This window comes from Phyllostomus discolor, chromosome X (assembly GCF_004126475.2).
Source record: "Phyllostomus discolor isolate MPI-MPIP mPhyDis1 chromosome X, mPhyDis1.pri.v3, whole genome shotgun sequence".
NCBI classification, from domain to species: Eukaryota; Metazoa; Chordata; class Mammalia; order Chiroptera; family Phyllostomidae; genus Phyllostomus; species Phyllostomus discolor.
In genome coordinates, this window is record NC_050198.1 from 43,553,309 (window position 1) to 43,579,121 (window position 25,813).

General features: G+C 37.5%; 1 protein-coding gene across 1 annotated transcript in view; it reads right to left on the reverse strand.

The window, feature by feature from the left end:
• The window catches only part of AFF2 (AF4/FMR2 family member 2), a 587,647-nt gene that overhangs the window by 339,874 nt on the left and 221,960 nt on the right, over positions 1-25,813 (reverse strand). The window contains exon 4 of the mRNA XM_028523486.2: positions 14,056-14,100. Coding sequence (XP_028379287.1) covers positions 14,056-14,100 — 45 coding nt within the window. The remainder of the gene's footprint in view (positions 1-14,055; positions 14,101-25,813) is intronic.

Consider the following 25,813-nt stretch of genomic DNA (forward strand, 5'->3'; position numbering starts at 1 on the left):
AACAGGTGAGAAGAGTGAAGATTTACTTCTTTAATGATGATGTCTCCCTAGAGCATTCTTATTTTTATTGCTCAAATACTTATCCCCCTATAAGTGCCCTGGAGGGGCTGGGTTCCACCATTTCAGGCCTCCTATCCTAAATTTAGCCTCTGAGTCTACCTTCCATACAGTAAGTAGATCAAGCATTCATGACCTGCTCCCTCTTCTAAGTCAATTTTCTTCTGGTTATTTTATCACCAGCCAATCTGATTTTAAATCCATTCACTATTCTGCTTACACTTTGCTAAAGGCAATTCTGTTCAGCAGCATCGTTCTTAAAAATTTTTATTAAAGTGATATAAATTATAAAAATTGAGAAAATTAAAAAAGAAAAACCTCATAATCCTATCACTCCAATAAAATAAAAATTATTATTTCAGAATATTTTCCTTTAGTTTTTTATCTTTATTTTTAAATAGCTATAAAATTATATTGTTGTATTCTGGTTATTTCATTTAATATTATATCATAAGTTTTTTCATGTCACCAAATCACACTCAAAGCTAACATTTTAATGGCCAATTATTTTTGGGTGTATAGATCAGAATTTACTTTTGTTGGGTATATTAGAATTTAATTTTTGCTATTACAAATAATGTTGTAATGGATAACTTTGTTCATATAGTTTTTCAATGGGTTTGGATTTTCCCCAAAATGTAATAATAAAATATTAATTTCCCTCTAAAAATAGAATGACCAACCTAAATAAATGGAAAGGCACATTGTGTTCCTGAATTGAAAGAAGCAACAAGGTAAATAAAATTGTCAAATTTCCCCAAATTGATCTATGGATATAACACAATACTAAAAATCTTTCAAACAGGATTTTTTGTAAGTATAGACAACATGTTTCTAAAACTCATATGGACTGGAAAGGGATCTAGAAGAGCCAAAATATTTTGGGGAAAAAAATTGGAGGATTCACATTATCCTATTTCAAGACATACTATAACCAGAGACATTGAAATTAAGAACAAACTGACAATAACCAGAGGGGAGATGTGAGGGAATAGTGAGAGGAAAATGGGGAAGGGTGTTCAGGAACATCTATAAAGGACACATGGACAAAACCAAAGGTGGGTAGGATCAAGGGTGGGAAGTGGGGATGGCTGGGGTGGGGGGAGTCATGAGGAGGGAAATGGGGACAACTGTACTTGAACAATAAAACAAAGTTAAGACATACCATAAAGCTACAATATTCAACATGTTATGGTATTGATGAAAGGCCAAGGACATGGACCAATGAAATAAACTACAGAGTCCAGAAATAGAACCACATAAATAACATCAAAGTACTTATACAGAAATGCAAAATAAATTCAATAGAGAAAGATAGTCTTTTCAACAAATGGTACAAGAACAAAATGAACATAATAAGCTTCAACCTACACCTAACACCATATACCAAAATCAATTCAAGGCAGATCAGAGACATAAATGTAAAACATAAAACTATACAACTCTTAGAACAAAACATGGGAGGAAATTTTTATGACCTTGAGTTAGACAAATTCTTAGACCTGACACTTTTGGTCACACTTTTGTCACAATCCATAAGAGAACTTTTGCTCTTAGAAAAGCATCATCAATGGAATGAAAAGACAATTCATAGCCTGGAAAAAATATGCAAAACACATAACTGACCAAAGACATATCCCGAATACATAAAGAACTCTCAAAATTCAGCAATAATGTAACAAACCACCTAATATTTTAAAAGTGTAAAAGATTTGAAGAAACACTTCATCAAATAAGATATACAAAACTGAAAATAAGTATATAAAAAGATGCTCAATATCACTAGTCATTTGGTGAATGCTATTTAAAACCATGACACACCATTACACATCTATTAGAAATGGTGAAATAAAAAATAGATATAAGATCAAGTGCTAACAACAATGCTAATTAACAGAATCTTTCATGTATTGCTGGTGTGAATGAAAAATGGTACAGCCACTCCAGAAAGCAATTCAGCACTTTTACATAAAGTTAAATATATACCAACCATATGATTTGTCAATCCCATTCCTAGGTATATACTCAAGAAAAATAAAGGTTCACTCAAAAATCTGTACACAATTATCAGTAGCAAGATTATTCACAAAAATTACCAACAGCTAGAAACAACCCAATTGTCCTTCAATGAGTGAATGGATAAATGAAATATTGGATATCCATGTAATAAAATATTACTCAGGAACAAAGAGGAATGAATTATCAGTACAGATAATTCAACCTGAGTGAATTTCAAAGTCATATGCTGAGTGAAAGAATCACTATGGGAGGATTGTATAATGTGTATTTTTTATAAAATATTCTAAAAAAGACAATGCTGTAGGAACAGAGAACAGATCAGTGTTACATAGGGTTTGGAAGGTGGGGAGGAGAGTCTGATTACCAAAGGGTAATATGAAGAATTTTTTGGATATTAATTTTGATTTGTAGCCTTCTAAAGGTGGGGATTAGAAAAATCTATGCTATGTTAAAACTCATAGGACTGTAACTAAAAAAACAGTAAATTTTACTGAATATAATATTTTAATGTGCTAGCCAAAAATCAATACAATATGCTAAGTGTGGTCTAAGTATCAGGTCAAAGGGAATCTGTTACCTTCTCAGTTCTAGGTGTTCTAGTACAGAGGTCAGCAAACTATATCTCACAGGCCAAATCTGATCCACTGACTGGTATTGTCAATAAAGTTTTATTGGAATACAGTCACAAGCATTTTTGAAACATATTGTGTATGAATGCTTTATGCTAACATAACAAAGTTGAGTAATTGAGACAGAGACCATATGACCTCAATAACTGCATATATTTATAATCTGGTCCTTTAAAAGTTTGTAGATCCTTTCTCTAGATGCTTGCTTTCTATCAATACATTTGTGGGTAGTAATGTATGTTTCTGTTAAACTTTTCTTGTCTTCTTTAAACATTGGTGGACTCAAATGCATTACCATATAGTTATACTCCTATGGAACTTCATTTATTAGATTTGGTCTATCTGATAAGCTGTTTTTCTGATTCTGACAGATGCTATTAGCAATCTCACCTAGCATCCTTTTATCCACTGGGTCAGGGGCTGAGCCCTGTTGTACTCACTTAAAACCTACTCCTTCAGCTTTGTATCTTTATGGTGAAAGGTAGAATGCATAATGATTAACAGCCTGAGTTGAAATCTTGGCTCTGTCACACTAGCTGTTGAACCTGGAAAGTTATTTAAGTTATCACCAGTTTGATTCCCAGTCAAACTGAGTAGCACCCAGTAAAGTACTACTCATGATTATTTTATTTTGTCTGTAGCTGAGAAGTTATTTCTCTTCGTTATTCCTTGTTTTATACATTTTTCAGGTCTTGATTTATCTACTTTTTAAATAGCACCTCTTAGCTCTTTGGCTCTTGTTTTTCAGGTAAAATTGCTTTTTAAAAACAATTAATGCAACTACATTGGTAATAGCTTTAATTTGTTCCCTAGCAATACTTTTTCCTGCTATGTTTTTCTCATATGCTTTTTTGTGTGTGTAGTTTTGCATAGCTCTTATGATGATTCCTTTTTTGATTATTACTAATTTTTTAATGATAAGAGTTCTTTCTGGACCAGTTATTTGGAGGATTATTTTTTGGTGGCAGTGGGGTTTATAGCTTCATCTAAGACCAGCAAGAATCTCTTCTGAACACCAGGTGTGTGACAATTGCTTTGACCTTTACTTCTATCTTATCAAAAGACATAAGCCCTGCAGACTTCTCACAAAGCAGCATCTCAACTCTTTCATTTTGCTTGAGAAACAAACTGATTTCCACAAATGTGAATTAGTTTATTCAATTTCTCATTTAATTCTGCCTTTCACATTCTCAAGATATGTGTGTCCAGACTTGGTCCATGGGAACTCACATCACAAACATTCACACTCATTCTGATTACTGCAATATTGTTTTTGCTTTTCATGCTGTGCCCCATATCCTGCAAATCTGTGCTTCATCAACTATGCCCCAGATTCATTACTATGAGAACCATCTCTTGGATTTTTCCCTGTTTGACCTTCACAAAATAATTTGTAATTTAGACTTATGGATGTCTTCTAGTTAGATCGATTACAGAGCTAACACCTCTTTTTCTCATTCTCCCTGGTGTGTTTGGTGATTAACAAGATAAGGAACAGGCCTTGCTTTATCTTTCATTTCAAAAGTGGAAGATGCCTACCAAATTGACTTTGAGAGGCTACTTCCTCAATACATTTTCCAGAGATTCTGTTTTACCTTTACACAGATTCAAATGGAATGGTTATTATGGTACTTGTATTATCTATTTTTCCCCAACTCAATCATACAAGCACAGGCAGGATAAAAGGCTACTTCTTAAACAACAATTGGAAGCTATTAATTCTTTCAGATAAGCATAGTGGTTTTTGCAAATGAATATATTGTTTTGTTTCCCTCTCTGTACAACCAAGATACAGAAAGTAGGTGTTAATATTATGCATGGCTTTAATTCTCACCTGATTTCATTCAATTCAATAGAAAATAATAAATCACCATATTCACAAAGAGGAACACATTGACATAGAACAGACATCTTTATAGCACACGTGAGATATATAGGGACTCGTATATTTACTCAGATTTTAAAGGGGCTACTCTTGCTCACTGCCTGGGCAGCTAAATGTTAAGTTGCTAAGTTAATGGTCTTTGACATCATCTCTTCTCTGGCATGTTTCCATATTTTACAGATTCCCATGATTCATTAGGCCAGTCACCTAATTACTCACATTACTCATTTTCCCAATGACATCTGTTTAATCATTCAAAATTCACATCATGATCAAAATGGCATCATAGGTAAATGTGGCACTTGCTTCCTCGTGGAATCACATCAAAATTACAACTAAACTGTAGAACAACCATCATTCAGAAACATCAGAAATCAAGCTGAATGGAAGTCCTACAACTATGGAATTAAAGTAAAAGCCACATTGAGACTAGTAGGAGGGGCAGAAATGTGGAACAGGCTGGTTCCACACCCACATGTGACAGATAAAAATAGGGAGGGCTATCTCAGGAGTGAAGGGCTCTAGTCACATACCAGTCCCCCCAGCCCAGGGTTCCAGTGCCAGGAAAAGAAGTCACCATAACTCCTACCTATAAAATCCTGCAGAGACTGAGACTGTGGAAAACAGAAATTGCTGAAATCCCTAGCAGATCTTCTTAAAGGACCCATGCACAGACTTACTCAGGGTCATTCCCTCTAGGCTCCAGTGTGGGGGACTGCGGAGAGCCAACCCAGCCCTGCTGTCTGACACAGTCACAGAGGGAGCCGAATGTCTGCACAGCAGACACGGCAGGGGAAAGTACTTGGCACTCCTCTGCTTAATCATTGTATTACTGCACGTGCTTAGGGTCTATGTGATTTACCATGGGACTGGGACAAATGGCAATTCCACAGAAGAAATACAGTTCTTTGAAAGTAAGCAAGAAAATGACAGCTCATTGGAGAGTGACTCCCCACCAGAGTGTCCTCCTAAGCGGGTTAGAGAGTTCAAAGAGTGGGCATTGGAAAGATTATTATACACTCCTTTTCTATGAATGCTTAAGCCATCAGGACCCTCATGGTGTTTATTGCCTAAAAAGTCAGACATCAAAGATAGAAACAAATAATAAAAATACATCAACACCAAGGTAAATGGCAGGCAGCTGAATGGACTGAGCAAAATAAAGATTACTGGCAAAAGATGACAGGGTTCTGGTGCTGAAGTGAGAAGTGAGAGACAGGTACTAACCACATTGACCACGAAAGCCTTCTGCATGGCCTTTGCCAGTGAGCTAAAAAAGTCATGTGCCCAGCTACGTGCCCAGCTTGCAACTTTAAAATATATATATTAAAATTAAGTTAAGCTTTAAGAAATTAAGGTGTTATATAATGTGGTAAAATGTGTTACTGATTAATTGCAACGATTAGGAGCTAAAAGCTTGCACAATCGTATACAATAGATAGCTGCTTCCTATTTTCTGCAGAATAAAGATAAAGCAAATATGCTTTAAAAACCTCATTTTTTATTGCTTTCACACATGCCACATGTACACACCCAACTGTATAAAAATAAAAAACTCAAGAGCCCAGGCAGAGATGCCTGGCCACTGAGCTTGAAATTGCACCTCTCGTGTCATTCCTTCGCCGATGCCATCCATCCATTGTGAATCCCTAGACCTGCTGGAGCTGGACTCCAGCAGGGGACAGCAAAGTGAAAGGCATCAGAGACATATGGGGAGGAAGTACATTATCTGGTATCATGGCAAGAGCTAAGGAGCATCTCTCTCCCAGACAGAAGTGATAGCAGAGACCATTGTTTCTTTTCTGAACCCTCCCCACACAGAGTCAGCAGCAGTTACCATATCTGAGACTCCATCAGCCTGGCTATTACTGCCCCACCCAGGTGATTCCCAGAAGCCTTGCTCCACCCAAATTTCAGGCCAACCCAAGCTGTGTCCAGTGGCTATTCCATAAGAATGGCTTGTCTTGTCCCATGCTTCAGGTTTTCCTAAACTCTCTCAAACAAGGAACATCTGACTTCAGGGAGCCCTGTACCTCTCACTAAGTTGCTCCAGTCCCAGCACTAGCAGCAAGCCAGCCTTGATTCGCAGCTTGGCCTTGCCTGGGCACCTCCAAGCCCAGCACAAGTTGAAGCCATCTTCAGAGTAAGTTCTGCTGTGTGACTCTTATTACAAAGGTTAAATAAATGCAGAGTACGTTCAGCAGTGGCTGACCTTGGACGTGCCAACAGTGATCAAGGCTCAACTACAACAGGAGGGTGTGCACAGCCCATACAGTGTGTTCACCTTGAGTACCCAGCTTGGTAATAGGAGAGGCTGTGCCACTGGAGCCTACAGGATATCTATTACATTAGGCCACTCTACAAAGCCTGGGAGAAACTTTACCTAATACACAGAAACAAATACCAGGAGGATGCCAAAATGAGGAGACAAAGAAACATGGCCCAAACGAGAGAACAGAACAAAAACCTAGAAAAAGAACTAAACAAAATGGAGATAAGCAAGCTACTAGATGCAGAGCTCAAAACACTGGTTATAAGAATGCTCAATGAATGTAGTAAGGACTTCAACAGAATAAAAAAGATCCAGTCAGAAACAAAGGGTATGCTAATTAAAATAAATAATCATTTGCAAGGAATCAACAGTAGAATGGATGAAGCTGAGAATCAAACCAGTGAAACAAAAACAACCAATAAGAACAACAAAAAGAAAAAAGAATTAAAAAATGAGGACAGTATAAGGAGCCTCTGAGACAAACTCAAGTGTACCAATTTTCACGTCATTGGGATGTTGGGAAGAGAAGAGAGAGAGAACAAGAAATTGGAAACCTATTTGAAAAAATAATGACAGAAAACTTCCTTAATTCAGTGAAGGAAATAGACATACAAGTCCAGGAAGCACAGAGAGTCCCAAACAAGAAGAACCCAAAGAGGCCCACACCAAGACACATCATAATTAAAATTCCAAAGGTTAAATACAAAGAGAAAAATCTTAAAAGCAGCAAGAGAAAAATCTACAAAGGAGTCCCCATAAGACTTTCAGCTGATTTCTCAAAATAAACTTTGCAGGCTGGAAAGGATTGACAAGAAATATTTAAAGTGATAGAAAGCAAGGACATATAACCAAGATTACTCTACCTAGCAAAGCTATCATTAGAATGAAAGAACAGATAAAGAGCTTCACAAACAAGAAAAAGTTAAAGGACTTCATCACTGCCAAGCCATTATTATATGAAATTATTAAAGGGTCTTCTTTAAGAAGAAGAAAATCAAAATTATGAACAATAAAATGGCAAAAAATACATATCTATCAACAATTGAACCGAAAAACAAAATAAACAAACAAGTAGAACAGCAGCGAATCATAGATACAGAGAACATTTTGATGGTTGCCAGATGGGAGAGTGGCCAGGGAGGGGGTTTGTGAGTGAAAAAGGTGAAGGGATTAAGAAGTAAAAATTCATAGTTACAGAATATTCATGGGAATATAAAGTATAGAATAGGGGATAAAATGGCCAAAGAACATATATGCATGACCCATGGACATTGACAATGGTGTGAAGATTGCCTGAGGGTGTTGGGGGTGCTGGGTGTAGGAGGAAAAACGGGGGAAATTGGTACAACTGTAATAGCATGAACAATAAAATATAATTAAAAATAAAATTCACATCATATATTAGATGTAAATCCCCAGATTCCAGATGAAAATATTTAAACTGACAATCTTTAAGTGAATTTGGAAGCACACAGGATGGCTAACCTATATTGTTCACATAATAATTGTTATAATTAAATTTAGCATCTTTCTAAGTTGATTTGTGTTTGAGAAGACAGGAAATGATTATGGGGAGGCAAATAATGGGTAATATCTCTTATGGGCTAATTTGGTTCCATAACTAGCTCACCTCACATATATATACTACATATTAGGCCCATTAGTGCTTTGGATTAGCTTCAGAAACAGCAATACTCCACATAATTTACCCAGCCAAGGGCATTTTCGTCTACTGACAATTTTACATATTTCCCAATGATATTAGGTAAGATCTAGTCATCATAATAGCAGAGTACAATCATTACTTATTTCATTTGACTTCATCATTGTTAACATTAATTATAGTCTAAATTATATTTAACACTTTTTGCCTTTCTTGGATGGAATACTATATTACTAGTTCAGGGAACTATAATTTTAAAAGTTCACCCCAGTATAAGAGAGATGCTTTTTGAAACATTCCAGAAGTATTAGTATTGAAGACAACTATATAGAAAATTGTTTGTATGATTCCAATTTGAACATTATTTATACATTAATTTGACAGAATATAAAATCTATTGCCAAATTATTGGTTACACTTATCAAATAAATTGTACTGAAAGGTATTTGATTATGCTTCATAGTTATGATAATGTAATCAAACTTTCTTTCCAATATAATTATCTGACCAATTTTGCTTCCTGGCACATTTTTCCCACTGTTAAGATGTGCCTTTTCATTTTTTCCTCTTTAAAAGTAAAAAAAAAAAAAAAAATAGCAGGTACTATGCAGTCATTCTGAAATTATTTAGTAAGTTTTTTTCATGCTGAAACTATAAACTTAAACACAGAGCTTAGTAGAATTGCCATACTTTATAATGCTGTAAACACAGATAATGTAATCAATAAGAAGTGCCCACATCAGTGATTACCAACCTGACCTATAGGTAGGGAGAGATCTGTGAGACAATAGTTTATCATATCAAGCTGCCAAAATCTTGGCTAGCAAATTCGATATCCCTCATAAACAGTGAGTTGCTGTTACAGATGTTTGCCTATGAAATTATCAGCTATTGAAAGTACTTTGGTAGGAAACACGCCTGTTCAAGGTCAAATCTACGAGAAGCACTATAAGTGCATTTTTTACTCTAGAAAGGATTTAATTGTTACTTTGTTGATATTTTAAAGCAAATTGTTACTAGGAATAAATAAATCATACAACTGCAAAACTAATAATCATTGAACATCCATCCATTTAGTACATGCTGTTCTCCTTGGCTTAACTCTTCCAGAAATGATTACTTGAAGACCCATAAAACCCCATGTTATTCAGAAAAGCTTCTGCTGCTGCACATATTATTACATACAAGCAGCTTATGAATCCCTCAGGTGATGAATTGTGACTGCAAAATGCCATCACTCGGGCCAGGATTATTATTTTTCATTTCTGTTTGTACTTGAAGGTAACTTGACTTTCAAGAGAAAAATGGCATGCTGACAAAAGCAGGTGCACACATGGGGCTGCATTGACCAGGTTGCTACCTTGAAGTTTATGATTTGTAAAATTTATAATAAGCAATAATGTTTTTGTCAAGTAGTAAAAACAACTGAATTTATGCAACTATTCTGTGGGAAAATGACATTTTTCCAGAAAGGTGCTGTAGATTGGTAAGTTCAGGTTTGTTTGAAAACTGCTTGAAGTTATTTTGACATAATTGAATTTGTACAAATTAAGGAAACAACAAATGGTGAAATGAACTGTTGCTTTATTCCATTATGATGTAAATTATAAAGTGGACTGTAACTTGTGAATTGAGGATAGATTCAGGTAAACAATTGACATACATCACTGTGTAAGTACAAGGAGTACAGCATAATAGTTTGATTTTTATATATTGTGAAATGATTACCACAATAGGTTCAGCTAACGTCCCTCTTCTCATATAAATACAGTGAAAAGATGAGAAATAAAAAAGGAAAAAAAGTCTTCCTGTGATGAGAGCTCATAATATTTACTCTCTTAACAATTTTCCTATATACCATATGGTAATGGTCACTTTGGTAGTCATATTCTACATAACATCCCTAGTGCTTTTGACCACCTATCTCTAATTTCCCTTCCCCTTACCTTTGCCTTTGGTAAATGAAAGTCTAATTTCTTTTTCAATGGCTTTGTTCTTTTTAGATTCCAAATATAGGTGAGATCATATAGTATTTGTCTTCTTCAAGGTCCATCCATATTGTCACAAATGAATAGGATTTCCTTATTTTTTATGGCTGAATAGTATTCTGTTGTGTATATATAAACACACATACCACAACTTTATCCACTCATCCATCAGTGGACACTTAGGTTATTTCCATATCTTGGCTATTTTGAATAATGCTGCTTTGAATGTGGGAGTGCAGATTTTTTTCAGGTTAGTGTTTTCATTTCCTTTGTATATATTTCCTAGAAGTACAGTTTAAATAGTTTATTTTTTATAATTCAAATTATTCTTTCCGTAGGTTTGTGATAGTGTGGTTAAAAGTCAGGTGTAGTGTAAACCAAAGATAAGGTTACATTTTTTCTTTGCTTTATACTAGCCTCACCCTTGATTGCAAGTCATTTATAACCTTTTTGGGATTCAACTTCCAGAAATAATAAGGAACTACCATGTATATTATGATCAAGATAAGATAACAAGGTTCACATATTCTGAAAGGCAGTCATGTGCTATAGGGGAATAAGGTTGCCATACCAGGTCAAATGAGCCCTAGAAAGACAGACAAGATGGGCTACAGACTAGTGTGAGAACCAGACTAGTATGAGAACCATGAGTGCAAGCAAACAAAGAAAGTTGGAAGTACTGGTCTGAAACGAAGTTGAGCCCATTATCAGAGAAATGGTGAGAGAAACTTTCCAAGGAAGTGAGCTAGTTTGAATTTGAACAGCATTTTGGAGAAAGGAGTCAAAATGAAATGGATTAGGCAAAAGTAGTTCCATCGCCTGGCTACTGAGGGGCTGAGAGTGGGGTAGAGGTCCTTTGTGTTGCCTTTGGTTAATAAAAGAAGTCCAGCCCTATGTGAGATAAAGTAGGTTTGTGTGCATTTGTCTGCAGTGCTGTAGAGGAAAAGAAGGGGGTGGATCAGGGAGTTTGGGAAAGTTGGAAGAGCAAACATACTGAGATCCCCATGGTATATATACAAACAGCGTATGCATTCACTGCAGTTGGGTGGTGGGTAAATAATTACTCCCCAACTTTCTAGTTGAAAAGACTAAAAAGCCACACAGCTAGGAAGTGAAAGAACATCACAAACAACTGGAGGCTAGTTGTTTCTGTCCCTGGGCTCCTTCCTCTGCATAGCTCCACTTCAGTAAGGAAGAGAAGATGACCTCACTTACTCTTGACTCTGCTTAGTTTGAAAAGCACTGAAGGGGTCAGAGATAGTTGGAGAGAAAGAGAAAGGTGCTTCCTCAAAGAAGGAGGCATATGGGGAGCAAGATGATGAAGAAACATACTGTGGAACCATCCAAAGGTGTCCAAGGCCCTCAAGCAAATAGGAACACGAACATGTGATAACAAAAATATGCATACAGCAAGAGCTCTGTTGTGATATATAATGTTGTCTATAAGAATTTAAGAATTAGCAATAAAATTTGGGACATACATTTCGGAAAGCTTATTTTTGTACATTTTCTTTTTTTATTGTTGTTCAATTACAGCTGTCCCCATTTCCCCCCCCATTACTGTCTCTTGCCCTACCCATTCCCACTTTCCACATGCAATCCTTTCCCCTGTTGTTTTTGTCCATAGGTCCTTTATACAAATTCCTTGACTTAACCCTTCCACTTCTTTCTATTTTAAGCATGGCAAATGAAACATGTTATTTTTCAATAAAAGAAGCTCACACATTAAGGGTGTTGGTGGAAAAAAAGAATTATATATAGTCTATAGCCCCCTAAAAATAGAAGACATTTCCATAGGCTTTCTTGTAAGAACAACAAAAGAACTTTTGTTACTCTCCATAGGGTGCTAAGTTTTACAAGCTTACTAAGGCAACCTGCTTCTTTTATTTCCATGTTTAAGTGACATTCCATAATTTCTATAAGTGACTTCCCCAGCAGACTGGAGTTGTGAGCTCCTGACAGGTGTTCACCTTCTACCTTCACTTATTCACTGTGTGAGCCACCTAGGCACCTGTGCCAGGCTACTCTTAAGTAGAGATTTTAATTGTGACAAATTAGGTGGTGATTTTGAAATGGGTGTGGCATTCTTTTGAAAATTGATAAAAGACCACTGACATCATTTGGAAAAATAGGACCACTGTAGAAACCAGGGTAAGATATTTCTTTAAGGAAGGCAGTCAACACACTGGTAAGGATTTGGTATATTTGGTATATCTGATATTTCTCCACCCAATGGAAAAAGCAAGCAACTGGGTTCCTAGAGTACATCGTATTTGTGTATTTCACACCAATCACCAAACCCACACCCAGACCACTGGGCCCAAGGGAGAGATGACTAAGAGGTTCCTGGGCCTCTTATCTTACAAAAGTAGCCAGTATATACCTAATTCAGATAGTCTTATCTCTGACCAGGGTGATGGGACTTATTTTTAACAGTCAATAACAATATCTTAGAGCTGAAAAGATACATAAATATTCACAAAAGGTAAAATCATATGGCTATTCAATTTGATAGCAAATAGCTTTCTGATTATTATTTTTAGATTGGTTGTGTTTTCACAGGGTTTGCTTCACACACTGGGCTGCTAAGAAGGCACTTACCAGGAGGAGTTTCAGGGGGAGCTGGAATGACTTTGGTAAGTGAGGAAAGGGGTGCAGAATTTTAACTGGCACAGAGATTGTTTTCTTTCCCCAATGGAAAGCCTGCATGGTTTTCTCATGGCCACAGTGGTCATCATTTATCAAAATAACAAGCATTTACTACTTGGCAGTTTATAAGGGAGTTAAAACAGGTATCATTGTCCTCTTTTACAGACAAGGAAGAGAAATTCGGAAAGATTAACCCATTTGTCCAAATCATAGAAATGACAAATGGTAGAGGCAAGACTGGAGCTCTCTCCCATGATTTTTTCTTTTCATGTACCACATTGTCTTATGATTCCAAAAGCTAGAGAAAATTCATTTTTCTGGCTTGGCTTTGGTATTTCCCTTTGGTTAATCATTCATTTTTGGGAGAGGTCATTGCCACCTTTTGTAAATGTGTGCTTTCTCCATGTTATTCTCGTGCACAAATTCACCACTTCAGTATCATTTCCTACAACTTGACATCACCCTTTTCTCTCCTCTTCTCCAATCCATGCTTCCATATCTCAACTCCTCATTATAGGCTACAATTTCCATAACCATTTGCTATCAACAAGGTAGTGGGAAGCAACAATGAAGTTGACTTGAGATCACAGAAAGCATAAGGCAAAAATTTAGGGTAGGATATTAGAATGGGGGAAGTTTCCTTTAAAAGGTGGTCCATCCATACCCCAAATGAAAGACCCATAAGTATGTAAGAGCAGGACTGAAGCTTGGTGAGATTAGGAGACTAGCTTAATTCAAGGAGGGGAGATGACAGGTAAGAAACGAGACAGGAGGTATAAGCAGAAGGGTCTTGAAGTTATACTCCCAGAAACAGAACAATACTTACTTTAAGCAGTTTAAACAGATAGATTGCTTTATTATTAAAAGGCACAGAAATAGGAGTTTAAACTCACCTGCATGATTTCCTCAACAAAGCTTGGATCACTGGGAAGGCTTACCTAAAACAAAAGATACAGAAGAAAAATTAAGCACAATCTAGTTACTTTCTGAGAAGCTTATTGAATAATATTTTTACTCTGTGAGAAAAATTGTAAAGAAAGTAAATACAGTTATCAATGAGGTTTTTCCCTATTAAATACAAAGCAGTAAGAATATGCAAATGGCCAACTTTATTTTACTTTAATGAAGCAGTAAGACTACAGTGCAAGGTGTAGAAAGAGAGTGACTTATTCTGTCACTGATTTGCTGTGGGATGCCAAGCCATCCTCCCCCATTGCCAGGCTTCACTTTGCTCATCTATCCAAAGAAGTTCAGCTTCCTGATCATTAAGACTTCTTTGGCTGTCTTATATAGTTTGGCATGTTACTCATAATCCCATATTTTTAAAAGATGAGACCTATATAAAATACTTCCATAATTACATTAAGTTCTCTTTGATTTTATGAGTCCAACCAGATGCCTACAAATGTTATTCAAAACACTAAGGCTAAAACTCATATGTAAATTGCATGCTTGCCTTAGATTTAGAGAGACTCTCACAAATATACAAAATTAATCCTATAAGCCATCTTTCCCAGTGCTATACTTTCCTAATCAATCAAAATTCAATCAACTAGCAGAAAAGTACTGAGTATTTACTCCATGTCTGGCAGGTGGTTCTTTCCTACAGGGGCTCCACAATGAAAGCAAGAAGCCAAACACCAAAGTAAGACACCGGGTATAAAACTGCATGACAAGAGTCTTACAAGTTCGACAACCACCTGGAGAAAGGTCTTCTGGGCCTGATGTAACCTATGCCATTTATGAGCATCCTCCACACATTCTTTTTTCTATTATTCTTTTTTTATTTTAATCATTGTTCAAGTACAGTTTTCTTCCTTTTACTCCCATTCCAGGCCCCCCACCCAACCCTCCCCACTTCCCTCCCATTACCACCCTCCCTCTAGTTTTTGTCCATGTGTCCTTTAAATTTGTTCCTGTAAACCCTTCCCATTCTCTCCTGAAATTCTGTCTTCTCTCCCCTCTGGTCACTGTCAGCCTGTCCTCTATTTCAGCGTCTTTGGGTATATTTCGCTTGTTTCTTCATTTTGTTGTTTAGGTTCCTGTTAAAGGTGAGATCATATGGTATTTGTCTTTCACTGCCTGGCTTGTTTCACTTAGCATAATGCTTTCCAGCTCCACACAAGCTGCTGCAAAGGGTAGGAGCTCCTTCTTTCTTTCTGCTGCATAGAATTCCATTGTGTAAATGTACCATAGTTTTTTGATCCATTCATTTACTGATGGGCATCTAGGTTGCTTCCAGCACCTAGCTATTATAAATTGTGCAGCTATGAACATCGGGGTGCAAAGGTTCTTTTGTATTGGTGTTTTAGTGTTCTTAGGATAGAGTCCCAGCAGTGGAATTTCCGGGTCAAAAGGCAGATCCATTTTTAGTTTTCTGAGGAAGTTCCATACTGCTTTCCATAGTGGTTGTACCAGTCTGCAGTCCCACCAACAGTGCACTAGGGTCCCCTTTTCTCCACAAACCCTGCAACACTTGTTGTTCATTGCTTTGCTTATGATGGCCATTCTGACTGGTGTGAAGTGGTATCTCATTATGGTTTTAATTTTTGTCTCTCTGATAGCTAGGGATATTGAACATTGTTTCATGTGTCTTTGGATTTTCTGAATGTCCCCCTTGGAGAAGTGTCTGTTCAAGTCCTTTGCCCATTTTTTAATTGGGTTCCTTGTCTTCTTGGAGTGTAGTCGTGTAAGTTCTTTATATATTTTGGAGATTAAACCCTTGTCTGAGGTATCATTGGCAAATATATTTTCCTATACAGTTGGTTCTCCTTTTATTTTTATTTTTATTTTTTTCTTGGTTTTCTTTTATTTTGGTACTGTTTTCTTTATCCGTGAAGAAGCTTTTTATTTAGATGAGGTCCAATTTGTTTATTCTTTCCTCTATTTCCCTTGCTCTAGGGGACATGTCAGTAAAAATATTTCTGCATCAAATATCTGAGATTTTCCTACTTACATTCTCCTCTAGGAGTTTAATGGTGTCACATTTTATATTCAAGTCTTTTATCCACCTTGAATTTATTTTTGTATAAGGTGTAAGTTGGTGCTTGAGTTTCTTTTTTTTTTTTTTTTTTTTTTTTTTTTTGCACGCAGCTGTCCAGTTCTCCCAACACCATTTGTTGAAGAGGCTATTTTTTCTCCGTTTTATGTTGCTTCCTCCTTTGTCAAATATAAATTGACCATAGAGACTTGGGTTTATTTCTGGGCTCTCTCTTCTCTTCAATTGGTCCATGTGCCTGTTTCTATGCCAGTACCAGGCTGTTTTGATTACAGTGGCCTTGTACTATAGTTTAGTGTCAGGTATTGTGATCCCTTCTATTTTACTCTTCTTTCTCAAAATTGCAGCAGCTATTTGGTGGTGTTTATGATTCCCTAGAAATTTTTGAAGTGTTTGTTCTATGTCTGTGAAATAAGCCATTGGTACTTTAGTAGCATTGAATGTGTAAATTGCTTTTGGTAGTAAGGACACTTTGATTATATTAATTCTTCCAATCCATGAACATGGTATATGTTTCCACTTGTTAGTGTCTTCCTTAATTTCGTTCCTGAGTGTTATGTAGGTTTCTGAATACAGGCCTTTTACCTCTTTGGTTAGGTTTATTCCTAGATATTTTATTTTTCTTTTTGCTATTTCAAATGGGATTTTTTTTCTTGATTTCTGCTTCTGCTGTTTCATTGTTGGTGTACAGAAATGCCTTTGATTTCTGGATATTGACTTTGTATCCCTCTGATTTGCCAAATTCATTTATTAGGTCAAGCAGTTTTTTGATGGAATCTATAGGATATTCTATGTACACTATCATGTCATCTGCGAACAGTGACAGTTTTGTTTCCTCCTTTCTGATTTGGATGCCTTTTATTTCTTTTTGTTGTCTGATAGCTGTGGCTAACACTTCCAGTACTATATTGAATAAAAGTGGTGAAAGTGGACAGCCTTGTCTTGTTCTTGATCTTAGTGGAAAAGTTTTTAATTTTTGCCCATTGAGTATGATGTTGGTTGTAGGTCTCTCATATATGGCCTTTATTATGTTGAGGAATGCTCCCTCGATTCCCACTTTGCTGAGTGTTTTTATCATAAATGGGTACTGTACCTTATCAAATGCTTTTTCTGCATCTATTTATATGATCATGTGGTTTTTGTATGTGTTTTTGTTTATGTGATGTATTACATTTACTGATTTGCGAATACTGTACCATCCTTGCATCCCTGGAATAAATCACACTTGGTCATGGTGTATGATCTTTTTAATGTATTGTTGGATGCAGTTTGCCAGTATTTTGTTGAGGATTTTAGCGTCAATGTTTATCAGTGATATTGGCCTGAAGTTTGCTTTCTTTGTTGTGTCTCTATGTGGTTTTGGAATTAGGATGATGCTCGCCTCATAAAAAGAGTTTGGAAGTCTCCCAACTTTTTGGATTTTTTGGAATAGTTTGTGAAGGATAGGGGTAAGCTCTTCCTTAAATGCTTTGTCGAATTCTCCTGTGAAACCATCTGGTCCAGGGCTTTTGTGTGTTGGGAGTTTTTTTATTACTCCTTCAATTTATTTTGCTGTTATTGGTTTGTTCAGGCTTTCTGCTTCTTTTTCATTGAGTTTTGGAAAATTATATATTTCTAGAAATTTGTCCATTTCACCTAGTTTTTCAAATTTCTTGGCATAGAGTTCTTTGTAGTAATTTCTTACAATCCTTTGTATTTATGTGGTATCCCTTGTAATCTCTCCTCTTTTATTTCTGATTGTGTTTATTTGGGTCTTCTCTCTTTTTTTCTTGATGAGTCTGCTTAAAGGCTTGTCAATTTTGTTTATTTTTTCAAAGAACCACCTCTTGGATTCATTGATCCTTAGAATTGTGCTTTTAGTCTCTATGTCATTTAATTCTGCTCTGTTCTTGGTTATTTCCTTCCTTCTGCTTGCTCTGGGCTGTCTTTGTTGTTGTGCCTTGAGTTCTTGTAGATGTAGGGCTAGCTTGTTTGTTTGGAGTGTTTCTAACTTTTTTAGGTGGACCTGTATTGCTATGAGGTTCCCTCTCAGGACTGCCATGGCTGTGTCCCATAAGTTTTGGGTTGTTGTGAGTTCATTTTCGTTTGTTTCCAGAAACGTTTTGATTTCTTCCCTAATATCATTCATGACCCATTCATTGTTTAATAGCATGCTATTTAGTCTCCATGATTTTGAGTGTTTGGGGTTTTTGTTTTTTTCTTTGGGATTGGTTTCTAGCTTCAGTCCCTTGTGATCCGAGAAAATGCTTGGTATGATTTCAATTTTCTCAAAATGTTTGTGGCTTGTTTTGTCTCCTATCATGTGGTCTGTCTTTGAAAATGTTCCGTGTACATTTGAAAAGAATGTGTCTTTAGTTTCTTTGGGATGGAGGGCTGTGTATATATCAGTAAAGTCCATTTCATCTAGGGTATTGTTCAATGCCACAATATCTCTGTTGATATTTTGTTTGGTAGATCTGTCCATTTTTGATAGTGGGGTGTTAAAATCCCCCACAATAATTGTGTTGCTGTCCGTATCTTTCTTGAAGTCCCCTAAGATTTTCTTTATGTATTTGGGTGCTCCTATGTTGGGTGCATATATATTTACAATGTTTATGTCTTCTTGGTGGAACCTTGCATTGAGTACCATGAAGTGACCTTCTGGGTCTCTCTTTATGGCCCTTTTTTGGAAGTCTATCTTGTCTGAGATGAGTATTGCTGCCCTTGCTTTTGTTTTCCTGTCCATTTGCTTGGAAGATTTGTTTTCAGCCCTTCACTTTCAGCCTGTGCTGGTCTTTTTTCCTGATGTGGGTCCCTTGTAGGCAGCATATGTGTGGGTCATGTTTTCTTATCCATTTAGCTATTCTGTGTGTTTCGATTGGAGCATTTAATCCGTTTACATTTAAGGTTATTATTGATAGGTATTTCTTCATTGTCTTTTATGTACGTGTTTCCCTCTCCCCCCCCTCTCTCTTTTCCTTCCTTTCCTTAAAGCTGTCCCTTTAGAATCTCTTGCTGAGCTGGTTTGGTGGAGGTGTATTCTTTTAGACTTGTTTTGTCTGGGAAGGTTTTTATTTGGCCTTCTATGATTGAGAGCCTTGCTGGGTAAAGTAGCCTTGGTCGCAGACCTTTGGTTCTCATTACTGGGAATATTTCTTGCCATTCTCTTCTGGCTTGGAGTGTTTCCATTGAGAAGTCAGCTGTTAGCCTTAGTGGGGCTCCCTTGTATGTTACTTCCTGTTTTTCCCTTGCTGACTTTAAGATTCTCTCTTTTTCTTGAAATTTTGCCATTTTAATTATGATGTGCCTTGAGGTGGGCCTTTTTGGGTTCCTCTTGATTGGGAATCTGTGTTTCCTGGATACGTGTGATTTTTTTTTTTTTTCTCATCAAATTAGGGAACGTTTCCTTCATTACTTTTTCAAATAGGTTTTCTATCCCTTGCTCTTCTTCTCCTTCTGGTATCCTTATTATATGGATATGATTATGTTTCATATTGTCTTGCATTTCTCTTAATCCCTCTTCATTCTTTCTGATCCTCTTTTCTTTTTCTTTTTTTTTTTTTTTTTTTGCTCTTTATGGGTGTTCTTTTCTACTTTGACCTCTAGCTCGCTAATCTGATCTTCTGCTTCATCAATCCTGCTTTTCATTCCTTCTCCTGTGTTCCTTAATTAAGAAATGGCATTCTTCATTTGCTCTTGGCCCTTATTGAGAGTTTCTGTTTCCTTTTTCATGTTTATATAGTTTGCAGTGAGATCATTGTAGCTTCCCTCTAGTTTCTGGTAGCTCATTGTGAGCTCATTGAATTTCCTGATAATCGTTGTTTTGAACTCAGTATCCGATAGTTGAGTTGCCTCTATTTCATTTAGCATTTTTTTCTCAGGCTTACTCCTTTCCCTTCATTTGGGGATTGTTTCTTTGTTTTCTCATTGTTCATGGGACTCTTCTTGTTAGCCTCTGTTTCTTAAATTGATCTGTTCTGGTTCCCTGTGATTATGGTGTGAACTTCTGTGGTAGAATACCTGTGAGATTCAGTGTTGCAGTCTCCTTCGTGTATCCTGGTGTTCACAACTTCCCCCTACTCTTTTTTGTGATCAGTTGGTGGAGTAAGGCAAAATGGGTTAAGACAGCAAGACAGTATACTATGATATTTACATTAGCAGCCAGTAGAGAAGAGATGGGATATTCTTTGGCTACTTATAGTGTTAACCGCAATCTTCCACCCCACTAGCCATGTTTTAGAAAGGATGGAAAGAAGATAAGACTCTCATTGGGGACAAAATGATTGTTAGTTGGATCTAGAAAGCTGTGAGGCTCTGGGAGGTCAGATTCTGAGGTAGGTTGGAATAAAGATTAGTAAATAGGAGTAGTGTGTAAAAGAATAGAGGCAACACCCACAATACTATAATTCAGGAAAGTGTGAAGTGGGCTGAGATCCGGGAGGCGTGTTGGGTAGCATTTACAATTGTATGAACTAGGCCTTATTTACAGTAATACTAAAGCAACAATCTTGTGGCAGAATCGATGAGATCTAGATAACAAGAATATGGAGTATAGAACCTTGAGAGGTGTATTAATGGAACACAGATGAAGGATAGGAAATTATCAACACACTGTGACTGAGATACTAGGGGGAACCTATCAAATGACAGTATAACCAGTCAAGCAAAGAAGATTATACAGAAAGAAAAAGAATACCAAAATACTGTTAAAATAAAAAAAATGTCAGAAAAGTGAGAAAAAGATAATACAAATTTGCAGTAACTTGCAAGCTTAAAAAAAAGGGGGGGAAAGCAGAAGATGGAGTGCAGGAGAGGAAAATTTGGAGTGGAAAGAATAATACTGGGATGAATGGAAGAGAAACATAAGGTATTGAGAGATATAAAAATAATAAGAATTAAAAAAATCAAAACTCACTTAAAACACAAGATAAAATCAATCAACCAACAATAGCCAAAACAAAACAAAACAAAACAAAACAAAACAAAACAAACAGAAACCCCTCTTGTTGGATTCTAACTAGGCAGACCAGTTTTTCTGGTCTTGCTGGCTTCAGCAGGCTGAGGGGCGTTTGAAATGCTTGTCACTCTTCCCAGTCAAATCTCAGTAAGTCTCTCAGGTACTATCCCCAGGGCCAGCAGGGTGCTCTCCCCAGAGCCAATCTGACTTTCCCCTGCATGACCCTGGGCCCTCCCGAGCATGCTCTCCGGAGCTCACTGCCGTGGTCTCCAGGGCTCCAGGGCCCCACAGGGCTCCTGCATCTTTTTGGTTTAATGATGCAAGCTCCGGGGATTGCAAGAAGACATGCCCTCCCCCCAAATTTCACCATGGCAGACACTATATTCTTGGGAATCACTCGCAACTTTTCTGGATTCACGGTGCAATCTCTGGGGATTGTAAAGGGGTGCGCCCATCCACCAAATTTTTGAGTTTCGGGCTCTAGGAATGCACTAAGTGCCCTGTCCCTTCTGGGTTCACAGCACGAGAGTCAGGATTCCTGTTGGGCGCGCGCTTCCACAGTTCAGCACCGCAGGCTCCAGAAACCTGAGAACACCTGCACCCTTTCCTTGTTCTTGGCTGGGAGGTCTGGGTTTTCCACCGATCCACACTCCCACTGGGCTGTGGGTGCGGGTGCACTTCCAAGCCCCCCCCCCCCCCGCCGGTCCTGCTGGCTGGAGGCACTCACTTCTCCCAGAGCTATGGGTGGGTGCTTGCAGCCCCTGCGTGATTGTCTCCCAGTCCAACTCCCCTCTCTGTGCCTTCAAGCCACAAGGTCTCCCCTGGTGTTGCTCAACCCCCATTGTCTGGGGAGGGTGCACCAACTCTGTTCTCCCGGGTGCCCTGTGGCAGACCTGGGAGCACCAGGCCTGGGGATTGCAACGCCCTGGTCCCCGCGCTTATCCCTGGGTCCCTTTTGTCCTGAAGCAGTCTCCTTACTGTCTGGTTTTTCGATGTCTGGTATAATTTTTGATGTCCTGTTTTCAAAAATGTTTCAGTAACCTAGGCCACTTGCTCTGTTCCTTCGCTGATCTGTGACATTCCCTTCCCTGCACAGAAGCCGAGAATCACACTCCCTGGAGCAAAGCCTCCATCTTTAACCCTAAAAAATCCCTCTACACATTCTTAACACTCTCCTTCACACATGCATTATCTCCAGGATTGCAGTCTGATCACTTCTACCTTCCTCCAGTACTGGTACGGAGATTTGCTCTCTTTGATTTATTTCCTTGGGAGGTGAAAGGCCAGTCTTACAGAGAGCACACTTCTACAGAGCCCACATTTCCCAGGCTTCTTACAGGGCAATTAAGTCATAACACCTTAGTTACTTTGATTCACTGGAGTATGAACTTATGAACTATATTTTAGGAAATGGGGACTGAAATATGGCTCTAGTTCAATTCAATATTAAAAAAAATATGTCAAAATCTTCAGCAAGTCTTAAATTAGCATTAAACTTGCTATTGTACATGCATAAATTTCAGGTCATTTTTTTTAATTTTTTTTATTTTAATCATTGTTCAAGTACAGTTTTCTCCCCCCTACTCCCATTCCAGCCCACCCACCCAACCCTCCGCCCTTCCCCCTCATTACCCCCCACCCCTAGTTTTTGTCCATGTGTCCTCCGAATTTGTTCCTGTAAACCCTACCCATTCCCCCCTGAAATTCCCTCTTCTCTCCCCTCTGGTCACTGTCAGACTATCCCCTATTTCAGTGTCTTTGGTTATATTTTGCTAGTTTTTTTGTTTGTTTGTTTTGTTTTGTTGTTTAGATTCCTGTTAAAGGCGATATCATGTGGTATTTGTCTTTCACTGCCTGGCTTGTTTCGCTTAGCATAATGCTTTCCAGCTCCATCCATGCTGTTGCAAAGGGTAGGACCTCCTTCTTTCTTTCTGCTGCATAGAATTCCATTGTGTAAATGTACCATAGTTTTTTGATCCATTCATTTACTGATGGGCATCTAGGTTGCTTCCAGCACCTAGCTATTGTAAATTGTGCTGCTATGAACATTGGGATGCATAGGTTCTTTTGAATTGGTGTTTTAGTATTCTTAGGATAGAGTCCCAGCAGTGGAATTTCCGGGTCAAAAGGCAGATCCATTTTTAGTTTTCTGAGGAAGTTCCATACTGCTTTCCATAGTGGTTGTACCAGTCTGCAGTCCCACCAACAGTGCACTAGGGTCCCCCTTTCTCCACAGCCTCTCCAACACTTGTTGTTTGTTGCTTTGTTTATGATGGCCATTCTGACTGGTGTGAAGTGGTATCTCATTGTGGTTTTAATCTGTATCTCTCTGATGGCTAGCGATATTGAGCATCGTCTCATGTGTCTTTGGATTTTCTGAATGTCCCCCTTGGAGAAGTGTCTGTTCAAGTCCTTTGCCCATTTTTTAATTGGGTTACTTGTCTTCTTAGAGTGGAGTTGTGTAAGTTCTTTATATATTTTGGAGATTAAACCCTTGTCTGAGGTATCATTGGCAAATATGTTTACCCATACAGTTGGTTCTCTTTTTATTTTGATACTGTTTTGTTTAGCTGTGCAGAAGCTTTTAATTTTGATGAGGTCCCATTTGTTTATTCTTTCCTTTATGTCCCTTGCTCTAGGAGACAAGTCAGTAAAAAAGTTTCTGCGTGAAATATCTGAGATTTTCATATCTACGTTCTCTTCTAGGACTTTAATCGTGTCACGCTTTATATTTAAGTCTTTTTTCCACCTTGAATCTATTTTTGTATATGTTGTAAGTTGGTGCTCGAGTTTCATTTTTTTTTGTACGTAGCTGTCCAGTTCTCCCAACACCATTTGTTGAAGAGGCTATTTTTATTCCATTTTATGTTGCTGCTTCCTTTGTCAAATATCAATTCACCATAGAGAGTTGGGTTTATTTCTGGGCTCTCTGTTCTGTTCCATTGGTCCATGTGCCTGTTTTTATGCCAGTACCAGGCAGTTTTGATTACAGTGGCCTTGTAGTATAGTTTAGTGTCAGGTATTGTGATCCCTCCTACTTTACTCTTCTTTCTCAAAATTGCAGCAGCTATTCGGGGTAGTTTATGGTTCCATATAAATTGTTGAAGTGTCAGGTCATATTTATTGAGTACGTACTCCATATAAAATTACCTGCTCCAAGTAGCATAAAATCACTAGTGTGGGAGGCAGGCTGAGAGTCAGCAACAATGAAGAACCACGAAGCTTGGGTTATCCTGGCATAATTATTTGATGGTATCCTCTTTCCACCTCAAAATGTCCCAGTTTGGGTGATAAATTATACAGTTACCCTTCCAAGAACAATCATATTCTAATACTGGTTAGAAAGAACAATGGAAGGAAAGGCTAAAACATTTGGCTTGGCACACATTGTAAAGGACTTTAAATACAGGTTTTTGATAGGGAGTCATAGTTGTTTGGCCTAGCACAGTTTGTTTGTTCATTCATCCATTTATTCAACAAGTATTGTTTGAGGGCCAGGGAAAGTGCACCCAGAATTGCAATAGACACAGATAAAATGGGGAGCAAAAGGAACCAGTCTCCTCCCTTATGGAGTTTGGAGACTAAAAAGGAAGGCATATAAAGAATAACATAATTAATGTTCTACTACTATAACTGTGGTAAGTGCAACAAAGGATATCATCCCATGGACACCAGTTCTTCAAAATGAAAGGTTTCATGTCCAAATAAATGAGGAAAATGCTGCAATCTATCCCTCTCTTGGAGATCCAGGAGGCAAATTAGAAGCTCTAAGACACCTATCTAATTGGTTTAATGCACCATATTTTCAACTTCCTTGACTAAATTCTTGGGATTTTAGTTTTGATACCCCCCATTAACAATTACTACCATTGCGTAGAGTATTTACAGAATATATACTGGGAGATGCTCGTCTATTATGGGATTACAGAATTAAACTGATTATTCTTAGTGGCAAATGAGTGCTCCAGGAACTGTATTTTTCAAGACAATTCCTAAACTTCTAACAAATACCTTCTTAAAACATAAATGTCAAAATGTATATAGCAAAGTCTTCAACCTTTAATTTCACTGTTGCATTGTATCAGTATGGCCTGCCAGGACTAATAATGTAAGGCCCACTCTCATGAAGATGTCTTTGGTATTCTTTTTCCACGCAAACATATACATGTTAATTCTTAATTAAAGAGGAAAAATATCATCACTATGTAGACACAGCAACAACACTTGCCTATGAGTCTAAAGAGTCGGATGGAAGTCTTGGACCTACCACTTGGGAGCAGGACTTAGTAACTTTACTTCTTTTAAGTTCCACTATTCCCAAAAGTAAAATAAAATAAAATAATGATAATATTACCTACTCCTTTTGAATCTTACAGGATTTCTGTGAGCAGCACATGAAATAAGAAATGTGAATGTGCTTTTTAACTGGCAAAGTCTCACACAATCAGTCAGGTTATTATCACTTGCCCTGCTGTCTTATTCCTGCTTTATTATTATGTAAGTCCAGTCTTCTAGTCTTTTCAAAGTAAGATCTGATTCACTCTTGCCAATTGCAAATATCATCTCTACACCTGGTATTATAAATATCCATTTCCTTATGGAGGGAATCCTGTCAAAATAGAAGAGGTGTGGACTTTGGTGTTTTGCAGCAAATCTAATAATGCCTTACTGGGTTTGCTGGCACTCAGAATTAGGAAGAACCCTATAGACAAGGACA